General features: G+C 37.6%; 1 protein-coding gene across 1 annotated transcript; it reads right to left on the bottom strand.

Moving 5' to 3' along the window:
- Positions 1-1967: 1967 nt before the first annotated feature.
- On the bottom strand, positions 1968-9502 carry LOC139115564 (DNA-directed RNA polymerase III subunit RPC10-like). The gene is made up of 3 exons (XM_070677799.1): positions 9258-9502; positions 7431-7518; positions 1968-7033 (listed from the first exon to the last, which is right to left on the bottom strand). The coding sequence occupies exons 1-3, from the start codon at positions 9366-9368 to the stop codon at positions 6906-6908; spliced, it is 327 nt and encodes a 108-aa protein (XP_070533900.1). The 5' UTR covers positions 9369-9502; the 3' UTR covers positions 1968-6905.
- Positions 9503-13093: the final 3591 nt, after the last annotated feature.

Here is a 13093-nt window from a genome sequence, read left to right as displayed (position 1 = left end):
GGGGGGCCAAAAAGGGGGGGGGGGGGGGGGGGGGGGTAGATGGATAATCATAGATAGTAGAGCCATCTTCTTTGATAAATATGCCACTGTGAAATCGCCTTGTCGATAGCAAGGTTCATGGTGTCATGAAGATATCTGAGTTGTAATTTGAAAGTATGACATCTTTCCTATGAGATATTGCCTACTGCTAACTCAACACTACCTCAAGATGTAGCCCATGGTCAGTGCACTGGCTTCTTCTTTCCCGTCAGCTGTGTAGGGCCTACGGGCCAGCACTACACAGCCAAGATGATAGAAAAATCCAGCGCATGGGGGCTACACTTATTGCAGCTAAAGCCACATTTCCTTTATTGTGCGTTTGACCTTCACTGTAAGTTGGACTGTCTTCATTTAAAACAAAATGATTAGACCAAACCGGTTTTGAATCATGTTGCTAAAGACATAGTTTCAAACAGTTATGCTTGGAGGTAGGCAAATGGTTACAATCTGTCATGAATCACACAGTCAATATTACCTTTGTTCAATTGTAGCCAGATGTGCAATAAAGCTTCATCTGTTATATTTTACATTTCAGGCAGCACACAAGTCATTCCGTGTGAAAAAGAAGCTTGCTAAGAAGCTGAAACAGAACAGACCAATCCCACAGTGGGTCAGAATGAGGACAGGCAACACTATCAGGTTGGTTTAGAAATGTAAAATAGTTGCAAGGCTGAAGCGAATCACTAAGTGCTTGAAACAGGAACAGTGTGATAAGAGAAGTGCACATATTTCAGCCATTCTACACTTTCCATGTTCCTGAACCGACGAAGCCTAGATGTACCCCATAGAAAGATGTGCCTTTGCAGCTTGTACAGTATATATACCAGTCACAAACAGACTTGGTGTATTAGAATTTAAACATAATGAAAGTGTTTACCGTCTAAGTTTTCATAAATCCATGACAAAGTTGGAATCTGGAATGGAACTTTGGTTGCCCGCAGTGCGCCCTTTTAACCTGTTCATCCCCAATTCCTTGTAAACCGAGCCACAATCACTATTGGTAACAATGAGTCTGGGTCATACCATGGCTATGAAAGGGTTAAGCCAAATTGACATGCCACTGACTCAAGACAGTTCTGTCTGACCTAGGGAAGTGTTACAAATCACACATACTGCGATAGGCCTGACGCACAGAAACTATCAGAAATTCTTAAATTGCAGCAGATAAATTTATACATCACACAGGTACACTGATCGATTAATCAGACCAAATTGCTCGAAATATTAGTTCTCCGAATTGAATTTGGTTTTGCTATATTCACATCAGTTAATCGTATGTTTCACCGTTAGGGACATTTTGTAAATTAATTGTTCTTTTTCAAACAGATACAATGCCAAAAGACGTCACTGGAGAAGAACTAAGCTCAAGTTGTAAGATGTTTTTGCAAGATATTCCGTCAGCTTTGTACCATATTGGCAGAAATGCACAGAACTAGAATGGCCAAAGTGATTCTTCTCAAGACGTTGCTTCATTACAATCCAGCATAGGATGTGGAACGTGGGACCATGCCATGGAGTACATCTTTGAGGACAAGTCCGAATTCCCATTGGAAGCTGCCACATCCGTGATGGATCACTCATCTTTCTATTGCTGTGTATTTCATTCAAGTTTCAAGGAATTAAAACGTACTTTCTTGGAATTAAATGGCTGTAGTTGCATGTCTTTCATTCCCTAATAAGTTTTCCCTGACTGAGATCAGTAAATACAGAAACATTGTGATTTCTTCAAAGAAAACTTGACAGTAATTCATTTGTGAATATTTTTTGAATGTCACACACAGGAGGACTATCCCAGGGCTTTAGCTAAGATAATTAAGGCAATCTAATGAGCTGAGAGCTAAAATTTTCCCCATGACCATTCTGTCCATGTTGGTGTATCAACATGACTGATCAACTCACAATCTGTATGAGTGACAAATAACAAATCCTCTAGACAGATTATAAACAGATGATAGTTTATTTGCTCATGACATGGTATCTGTAATATGGACATTGCCTCTTGGCTCTCTGTAAAGTGATCTGGTGCTCAGTCATAAAATTGCCAGAGGGTGCTATTGTGTGATGTCTGTTTTACAACTCTGTCAGGCAAATAAGTTACCAACTACATTACTAAATTATCGTCAGTCTTGCAAAATGTCTTTTGCCATTTACTTTGCCATACTGCTGGCATTTAATTCTCTCTGATGCTGTAACATTAGCCGGCATACATCCTTCACTAAAGATGGTTACACTCGAAAGTTGTGACGGCCAACTTGCATTTGAGATAACATTGTACTGTTGAACACACTCCAAATTTCAACTGCACTCTGGGTTCAGTCTTGGTAGCACAACATGCATCTGCTTGACATGTGCTTCAAAGTTTACATGCAGACACATTGTGATTTAAATATTTCATTCTTGTTCCATGATTTCAACCAAAAAGACTACATATTATGATATGAAGACAAGTCATTATGAAACCAGATTAGCTGAAGTTCAAAATCCCAAATCTAGGTAATAAGAAGAGTATGATGTCATACTTTTGTCATGTTTTCCTTTAGGAAACACAAAACTATTGTCTTTCACAATCAAGAACAAAAATCAGGGACATTATGCAACGGTTTGGATTAAACAAAAAGAAAATTTACCGATATTTAGAACTCAAAAGAACTGCCATACCAAGTGCCAACTCAATTTTCAATTTGTCACAATAACAAGGCAATAAAAAACTCTACTCCATAAGCTTCAAAATGAATTTATACCAGCATCAGACCATGAAAGTATTGTGAAAATTTTAGTGTCTGTAAAAACTCTGAAGCACATTCAACCTTGAATGTATAGCATGCCTTCAAAACATCACTGGCACTGGGTCGAACGCTTTTGAAGTGTTGAACTGTATCAATGGATGTCCCACTACAAGGTGTGTATTTGCATCAGTAGATAAACATATCACTAATTCTATGGCAAGTACATCTAGCAGTCCATACAATGAAACCTCAGAAGATGTCCCTTTTAGTAAGCAATAGCTGATTCAGCTATGTGTTCACAGGCGCTCGTTCACCGCGTAGTCTGCTAGATCGATCCCGTACTCGATCTGCCTGCCACTGCAACCTCAATACTGTGTGCATTGGATAAGTGTGTAACTGTAGCACATTCCTTTGTGCCAATGAACAGAAACTTTTGGTATGCATGATTTCAGGACGTACCCTCATGTTGTTCTCTACATTACTTGATTCCGATGTTATTGTCAAATGGAAGTTATGAAGCCACAAAGGCTCCTCAATAGTGAAACATTCAAAGATATAGCCTGTTAATAAAAAAGCACTTTGACACAGTACATGTTGGGTTCTGCACTGTGCAGACAGCAAAGCAGTACTGTATTTCTGAGAAGCACAGTCTAAGAAATAGTAAAAACTCTGTTGTGGCATTATAACATTTTACATATGTTTCATGACCTTGCACCAATAAAGGCCAGACCATTACATCTTGGGAGGTGGGGGTGGTCACAATCAGATTGTGAATATTGTTTTTTAACAATTGTAAATTTTTGAAATTTTTTCCCCCAAGTCCGGTTTTAAGTTAACTGTCAAATTTATATTTTTTTTTGCGTTCTGATTTTAATTTTTTTTGCAAACTAGTCTGAAGATTTGTTTTTCCTAACTTTTTGCTTTGAAAATTTTGTTTTTGACTACCCTGTTCCCAAGATCTAATGGCCCATCCCTAAAGAAAATGGTAATTGCGTGAGCAAGAAGTACACACTACCAACAATCTAAATGTAGTACACTTGAAGATGGTTGAATATCATGTCTTTATTTTGTGGGACAAGTAGCATACTGCTACAAATCATACCTCCATGCATAGACCCTCGAGAAATTATGCTCCACGGCAGCACCTGACATTGACTTTATGTGGGTTTATTTCAAGGGTGAAAGAAAGCAACATGACTGAAAAGTTCAGTAAAATTGTTTAATGTCTGGTCATAGTGAAACTTGTTCATTGAGATTCAGTTACCATTGGCCTTGCTTTGCATATGACATGCTTCTTGATTGTCTGACATCTAAAATATTTGTTTTAATACATCAGAGACAGTATTTTGATGCCATGAAAAGGCTTCCAGTGTTGAAATATGACCAACTCAAGCTTGCCTTATGCTTGGTGTTTTGTCACAGCAGCATTTTCTTTCTTGCACAGATCAGTGTTCTCCACAGAATGGAAAAACAAAGGATGGTCGGTTTCCATGAGAATGCATTTTTTGTGGATTTTGTCACGAAAATGTATTCTTTTGTATGGTTATCAAGCTATGAACAGATTGCTTGAAAAACAGAGGGCAGGGCACCCCTTAAAAAATCCCCTTGTGGAGAACCTTGCATATCTGTGCAAGACAGATCACAGAAGTACCTTGTCTTACTGTTGATGAATGGCAGGATGCCATTAAAACTTAACATGTGTTGACAAGTCCATTCTGTAATAGGGCAGTATCATTGCATTAGCTTCTGGGTGAGTTTATCTGACTGGATGCTTGTTACACATTGATCATTTTCTGCTACAGTTCTTTTCCTTAAAGTGTTGGTCTTCAGATCACTGCATCCATACAAGGTTTACATTTACTGACAGGTCAGTGAATGTTAGTGTAAGTTTGCTTGGTAAAATAATAGACAGTAGAAGCAAGAAGAGCATGCAACTGGTGGTATATCATGTTAACAAGCTATAGTCAGATGCAGGCAACTCACCCACCGAAAAAGTCCCTATATTCTTAAAACACAGTCAAAGTTATACAGATTTGTGTTTACAGCTTGATTGACATATTCCCAAAAGAGGAGATTTATTTAAGCAATAACCCACGCCGCAGGAGGGTATACACGAGATTTTGGTACAATGCGCGACATATAGCACGAGCCGATAGGCGAGTGCTATATGAAGCGAATTGTACCAAAATCGAGTGTATACCCGACTGCGAAGGGGGTTATTGCTATTATATTATATCAACTTGCTTGCCTTTGTTGTCTTACTTGGGTATTTTCATCATTCTAAGCCCCAAATGCAGAAAACGGACGTCTGAGAGATCGAACGTCGGAAATTCTGCGCCCGAGACCGAGCATTTTCATAAGTTGGGATTACTTACAGACACACGATAAATACGCATTACGTTCATATCGACATTGCATTTTATTCGCATGCAACACGAACACTATACTTGTCAAAAAATACCTGCTGAAGTCACACAGAAATGGGTCAAGAGTTCAACTCAAAAGAAAAAAGTAACATTTTTTTTCTTAAATTTACATAAGAACAATAGTCCTGGCTTTTTTGGCATACTAAAAATAGATTTGTCTCATTCTGTACCGTATAAGCGGTATACGTCGACCGCGGCCGTAGCGACATTCAGAGGTGGCTCAGTGAAGTTACAGGACCTATTTTTGACGGATAATTTGGACGATAATTGTACCAGAAAGCAAGAAGTTTTGAAATAATCCAGACTTGCGATGACTGCAACTGTGATGAACAGTTGTGCAGAGTGTGTTGCCCGATGCAGGGAGAGCTAGACGCTGACACTGCTCGTTGCATTTGATGTCAAATTTAGTCGCAGTCGCCACGAGTCATCCCATTGTTATGTGGACTTCTTGGTGTACATCGTCAGGATATCCCGGTCTGTTACAGCCCAAACTTTGGTAAAGAATATATGACATACTGTTACTGTGAGGAAGTGTCAATTTATTTGTGTATGAACGAATACTATCTTCATTTTAAAGAGCGGTAGGATATATCGCGTCTCGCCCTAATATTTGTTGTGTGCATCACACCCGAAATGTGCTGCTTCAGATATGTCTGTCATCGATCATCGATCTCAACTTATTTACACTAAGAGGTGAGTTATAGACCCACACTTTGTCTGTGTATCAAAATTCGGTCTTCGGTCTTCGAAACAAAGTGGACTATTTCGGTTTTTGTCGAGGGTCTATGGTTTAGATAGGTACGTTCAAATGCACCGACCGGGCAATTTTCGAAAATGCTGGTTTAGGGGCCCGTTTTACCACCGCTATCAGTGCTAAAACAGTATTTTAGCATCGGTAGAATGAGCTCTCGTCCAATCAGAATGGCGCATGGTAGCATGATATAATATAATGTAAATTTGACACAGTGTTCACATTGATTGATCCTTTGAAGGTGCACCGGTAGCACAGGGACGCACACAGCGGAGCAATGATTTTGAGGTCATATTGCCGAAGTAGATAGAAAATAACACCTTACCTGACAAAGTTCGGGTTTTAACTAACAAAACTCTTTATTACCAAAAAAGTAAAACATGTTCTGGAAACAAAATCTTACATTTACAATAGAGCCGTGGCACACTATAACGAGTATGGGAATCAAATATGGTGAAAGTGTGATGTCATCTGGCACAGGTTTTGTTTATCGGGCATTAATACCCACATCAAAACATGTAAATCAACTGGTCCTTTGATGTTAGCTGTAGTTACATGTCCCTCTCTCTTCTACCGTCTATGGTAAAAATACATGTGTAAATGTGACAGATATAATAGGATGAATTAGTTCTCAGAATCTGTCATAGATGCCACAATATTTCTGAGCATAAAATATGTAAATCTCTACAATCTTCAGATTTCCTGATAGAACGTTCATGTCCAATTCACAAGTCAGTCATAGCATGGTCGTAGTCATGGCTGCCATTGCATTTCAAAACGTGGTTATGTGACAGTCAATCACAGAATGTACCTTGCCATATAAATGACTTATTCATGATCTTGACAACCTTTTAGATACACTCATTTTGTCTTCTATGCCTGTTTCCACTCACGGTGTATGAAGCATCCTTGGTTCAGCATCAAAGCTTCCATTCTTCCTTACATAGCACAAACTTTTGACGTCTAGTCCTTCCACCTGTGCCCACATTCAGCATTGCAACATTTGTAGAAGATCGTCATCGGCTCATCAGCTGATCTGGTCTGGATCTGCATGAAGTATGCCCTCTGGTGTCCACACTTGGGACAAGTTTCTGGTACAGAGATCATTGGAAAATGAAGTGTGTTAGTTGTAAGTCACAAGTAATGCTAGTTATAAGTTACAGCATTGAGGTAGAAGCACCCTTCATGGCTACAGTAGGTGCATTGGTTCAACAGCTTAGAATTTCATGGCAACTAGGGTCAATACATGGGATGACAGAATAGCATTATTGAAATCTCAGGGAGGTACATCAGGCTCAAGACAAGTATAGCTACATAGCATGCATACATAGACACACATATCAGTAAAAGATCTTGCATCTACATATCTACAAAACTGTATATCCTCCAGGCTGAATTTTCAACAAGAAAGTATTCACTTAAAGAATCCAGTCTCATATGTCCATAGAGAGATATTTGCAAACACATCCTGAAAATGGAGAAATCTACCTTCTGTTGAATCAACATTTTCCCATGCTGCTGCTCCTCCAAGCACATCATCCAATTCTTTCAATTTTGGATATTTTCTGTTTGATATCTGGAATCAGAGAAAAGAAAATCATTATTATTATTATTATTCATTTATTATAGATATATATTCATTTATTATTATTATATTGTTGCGGATCCATAGCCAAAACACTCCTTGGGTGTGTGTTGGGAGTGGGGATGCTACAGTGTGTTAAACTGAAAAAATGCATTTTCCAATGCAGTCTCCACACACCAGACGTGAAGTGTATAGAAAACCTATACACTAAACCTGGGTGTTGTAATATTTCAATATGAGAGATGGAATCTCCTGTTATGTTAATGTTTTGTTGTGCATCCTGTTTTGGAGGCGAATTTGATACATTGTTGTGCAATCCTGTTGACAAAGTGACACATGAATCAAGAGTGATCACAGTTGCTTATGGTTTCGGTACCTGGTAGACAGCCACAGAGACCCAAAGATGAAAAACTGAGAACAAAATCGCCACAATTATACACATATATTGCAGAGCGCACTGTTTCTATGCACAAAGACACACAATTTATTCAATAAATCAGCAGTGATGGCTCCCACTCCATGTAAAATTCAAATCTGCTTTTCTTTGCACTAAAGTTCATCTGTGCGTTTTTGAGGCCAATTTCTGAGAGGACCTATGCTATATATACATCTACTGTACTTTTGTTCTACCTTGGCTGTATATTTGAAAGTATGGATGATTTGATTGGCTATCTACTGAGTGTGTGTCTTCAGCTGGGACACTCGAAACAGGACATACACTAATCACAGCGTCAGAACTTTCGAATATAGGCAGGTGCTGCCAACTAAGCTGTTCGTGCAAAAAGGTATTTGTGCGCAGTTTTTCAGCGGGTGGGCAATTTTCAAAGCTAATCAGCAGGCAGAGGAAAGAAAATCGATATTTACTGTGGGTGGGGAAGAAATTTCATTGTTTTCAGCAGGCGGGGAGAAAATTTTGACAGTGGGTACGGGAAAATGCATAGAGGGAGGGTAAAGGCTGTGGCTGATAGAACTTCAGAGGAAAGCGTCTAACTTAGAGGGGAGCAATGTTCCAAGGTATACTGCTAGCTGCTCGCATGGTTTTCCATTGATCTGTGTTGCTAATGGGCATCTAGTGAGCAATGGGGAATATCAGTAGTGGGGAGATGGCAATGGGGAGCTTGAATTGTTGTAGGGAGTGGGAGAGGGCACACAATAGATACTAGAGGGCAGTGGGCATCAAAATTCAGTGGGAGGACATATTTTCCGTGTATGCAAGTGGGAGGGCAGTTACGAACAGCTCTACTTTCCCCTCCAAATTTAAGACAGGGTCAAAATAAGTAAAATCGGTATATCAGCCTTCAAATCATGTTTTGTGATGATTTTGTGAAATTGATGAAATTTACCAGTTGGTGGCACCTGAATATACGGCTGAGGTAGAACAAAAGTGAACTTGATGTGTACACAGCACAGGTACTTTCAGAAATTGCCCGTCCCCCCTATAAATACAAAGATGATGGATTTTTAAACAAAAAGCACAGCAGGCATGAATATTTTGACACAAGTGCAAGCTATCAAATATCGAAGTTTAGTGAGTGGTGATACAGACGTCGCATCTTCTTGAGTGTTTTGCATGTGTTTAGTCAATCATACCGATTCTTATTCGAGTCATTATTTTCTCTTATATGCATTTATTTGTTTGTTTGTTTATCCTTGGTTTCCCTTGCTTTACCGAAGAAATAGACAATATGCAACGATAAAATTTACGAGTGGTATAGAGTAATTGTACTTGCCTTGCGTTTGACATTTTGTACGAATGCACACGTGTTACAAGCAAATCTTAGACAGTTCTCGCCCTCTTCGACAACTAATACGTTAGCACATGTCGGACAGAACATCAACATTATTTAAAGTAGTCTGTACAACTGGTTACGTGGATGTTGAAACTTTTGCTGAGAGAATGCACAACTTGCATTACGACGACGGCACGATGATGAAACCCACTGTTGACCTGTGGTGTTTGTTGACCTGAAACAACGCCACCGTGCGACGAGCGTAAAGTTGGCGTCATCCTCATCCTCAAGTAACCTTTCAAGCTGATGCCCTGAGCTGACCCTGAAAATGACGCTTCTCAGTGTCAACTTCAGCGTCATATCCGAAGAAAGCCGAAGTGACACTACCGGATGATGGATAAATGACAAAATTCGTCCTCAACTTAAACCAGATATGAACTGAAAATGCTAACGTGTAAAGTATATATAGTAAAGTAAAGTATTAAGCCTTTAATATTGAAATCGTATCCCAGTTGGGCAACTTCATTGAAAATGTTATGATCACCATCATGAACAACATTCACGACAGAGTAATTCCGAAAAAGGTCATTAAGTATATAAATATGTAATTAGCTGAAATAAAAATAATTAATTTTTTTGACTGCTGTCATTGTATCACCACTTTATATAGCAAGTGTAATTGCTTTTAGTCTCTCCTTCAAGCCATATATGCCAATCAATCAATCAATCTTTTATTACTCAACACACACTGACAGAGAGTGTGGTATGGTACATTTCAGATGAAAGAACAACATGTCCAAAACTGAACACCATCAAATGGATATTAAAATCCAAGTAAATTGAATTGAAGTACAATTTATAACTCTCAGCAGCTAAGACTCATATATGCCAACTTAGACTGTGAAAGTTCATTAGATATACAAATTATAAGCTGAAATGAAAAAGCAAAATATCTTTCACTTATGCTATATTTATACATACAATATATAAAGTTAAAAGTTATGTCTCATCAATATACATTGCAAGTTTCATAAACGTTTTTAGAGTACTAGTCCTTCCAGTCTTAAATTGCTGATGTAAAAATGCTAAATAACTTCATGAATATTTTATCATATTTCTTCAATGTACATAGCTGGTTTCATCGACTTTGATGACGTCAATCATGGTATATCCCTCATCAGAAAATCACAAAAGTCACACGCTAAAAAACTAATCAGTTCTTGCCATTCTCAAACAGAATCTATGTGCCCAATTTGATTCTGATCGGACATTAAGGAAAGACTGCATGGTACCCGAAACCCGGGTCCTTTTCTGACCAACTCGGGTGACAAACAGAAGACTTTCAATCCCCCAATGTGTTAATATTCCATTGTTACGTTTATCTTATCCAGCTGGTGCCATTGTAGGAAAGGCAGGTCTGTGAAACTAATCCTCTGATAACTAAGTAGGGAACTGGGATATTCCAAAGTTAATGAAGCTTTCCGGTAATTGATAAGCCACTGGCTTGCATATTTCATGCTCATTTGCATAATTAATGATTTTAGAACTGACAGACACACAATGAGAACAGCTGCACAGAATTTGATAAGATTTTCTATAAATGTTGATCACACAATTATTTATCCACCATAAATGACGTAAACGTGTCACATGTAAGTATATTCCTAATTTGCATATTTAATGAACTTTCCTGATTAGGGATATACGCCTCGATTAACTTGATCAAAGTTGGTGAAAAATTGAAGATTCTAGGTTACAAAATTATTCAAAGTCATTTAGCAGTTGCACTTCAGCTAATTCCCAATTTGCATATTTAATGAACTTTCCTAATTAGGGTTATCTTGATTGGATTGACCAAAATTGATGTAACTGGCTATGTACATGAAAGATACAATGATACAACATTATTGAAAGTCATTAGGCATTTTTATTCAAGCCAATCCAAAATTTGCATATTTAATGAACTTTCCTAATTAGAGACATACACCTGGATTTACTTGATCGCAGTTGGCGAAACATGCTATGTACATTGACGATACAATATTGAATGTCATTTAGCATTTTCACTCCGGCTGATCACCAATTTGCATATTGAAAGAACATTCCAAATAAGGAATACATATCTGGATTGATAAGAACATCAAAGTTGATGAAAATTGCTAAGTACATTTGAGAAAGTTGTTTTAGCAGTTTTAAATAAAATTATTCCTAATTTGCATATTTAACAAACTTTCCTTATATGGAATATTTAGCTGCATGACATGAGAAAAGTTGACAAAACTTGCAATTTGCATATTTAACTAACTCTAATTTCCCAATAAGGCATGTAAGACCAGAAGAACCCTAAAAGTTTATCAAACTTGCTATGTATATTGATAAGGCAATTATGTTTTATAAGTGAAAGGAATCATGCTTTTTCATGTCAGCTAATTTATAATTTGTATATCTAATGACCTTCCACAGTTTGACATATACAGCTTGGAAAACTTGACCAAAGGCAATTGCACTTGCTTTATAAAGTGGCAATACAATGACAGCAGTCAAAGAAATTTAGTAATTTCATTTCAGCTAATTGCATATTTATATACTTAGTGACCTTTGGGAATTAATCTGTGGGGAATATTGCTCATGATGTAGATCATAACACTTTCACTATGTGGCAGAGGTTTAAATTCACAGACAACTGGAATGTATACTGAAACATGTGAGCATTTTCAGTTCATATCTGGTGTTAAGGTGGAGCTGCATATTGCCAACAGTTTTTTTCCATATATTTCTCTTCAAAGATGACAAGGAAACCCACTCGTAATACATATTTTCAAAAAGCAGAGACTCTATCTATAGTTTAGTATAGTAGTTTACTTAAAGAATGAAGTGGATGTATATTTGGGATTAAAGACCTCAATTTTGGTATTAAGTCAAAAACTTGATGCTATTTTCTGAAATGTAACATTTCACTTGAAAGAAGAGTATATGTAGAAAAAAACCGACTATTTTATTTTGCATTATCTATCCTCATTCTAGAATGGTGGAGGTTGAAAGACTGACACTCAAAAATGTGATTAAAATCATGATTAGCAAAATTAAAATGCCTCTTATTCACAATGTAAGAACTTGATTGCCAAACAAAATAGTTGTTTTGTTATATAGCATTTACAGAACATAATGTGAAAATTTCAGAATTTGAAGGAAAAAGAAGCTGGGAAATTGGGTGATTTGCATACATTTGCATAAATTATCACTTCTTTGTCAAGCAACTTTAACGACTGCTTGACAAGCTCAAAGGTGAACCCAACCAATATTTTAATCTTGGGTTAACAAATCTGCTCTTGTAAACACCCTATTTTCATCATGTACATCTATATCGTATATTTATATCACGAGTTTGTTGAAGGGGTATTTGAAAAAATCTGAGAACTTTTTGGGTTTCTCCCCTCCCCCTCCAGAGGTGCTTGTGAATACAGCCTAATGTTTGTATAATTATTGTTGAACACAAACTGTCTTGGAACTCACAAAAACACTCAACCATGCTGAACCTGACAGTTTAGTAATAAAGCTTGAAAGGGAATTCTCATTCAAGGCAGATACATGTCAATCAAGTTATGGGACATGATGGGTTATGTTATTCTATATGGTCAAGAAACAAATGATTTGGAGGAGGTGATGGACACTTCACTTGCAACATTCAGGTCCATTAGGCATAGGCAAATTTAGACGAATGTGCCCAGGGACATAAATTTCAACTAATTTTTACAATATTCTACACTTTGTAACAATTGAGAACTTGCTTTCCCGCACACTTAGATAGCACAGGGATGGCATTTATACTTAATTTC

The sequence above is a fragment of the Ptychodera flava genome, chromosome 17 (assembly GCF_041260155.1).
Source record: "Ptychodera flava strain L36383 chromosome 17, AS_Pfla_20210202, whole genome shotgun sequence".
Lineage (NCBI taxonomy): Eukaryota > Metazoa > Hemichordata > Enteropneusta > Ptychoderidae > Ptychodera > Ptychodera flava.
The sequence above is the reverse complement of the archived record's forward strand: the minus strand, read 5'-3'. Positions and strand labels throughout refer to the sequence as shown.

Excerpts from the sequence above, each read along its gene's own strand:
- LOC139115564 (XM_070677799.1), bottom strand. The coding sequence starts at position 9,368 with ATGTTGATGTTCTGTCCGACATGTGCTAACGTATTAGTTGTCGAAGAG. Across the intron at positions 7,519-9,257 it reads TACAAAATGTCAAACGCAAG|ATATCAAACAGAAAATATCC; the intron begins GCAAGTACAATT and ends CTCTGATTCCAG. Across the intron at positions 7,034-7,430 it reads AAATGTTGATTCAACAGAAG|AAACTTGTCCCAAGTGTGGA; the intron begins GTAGATTTCTCC and ends TCTCTGTACCAG.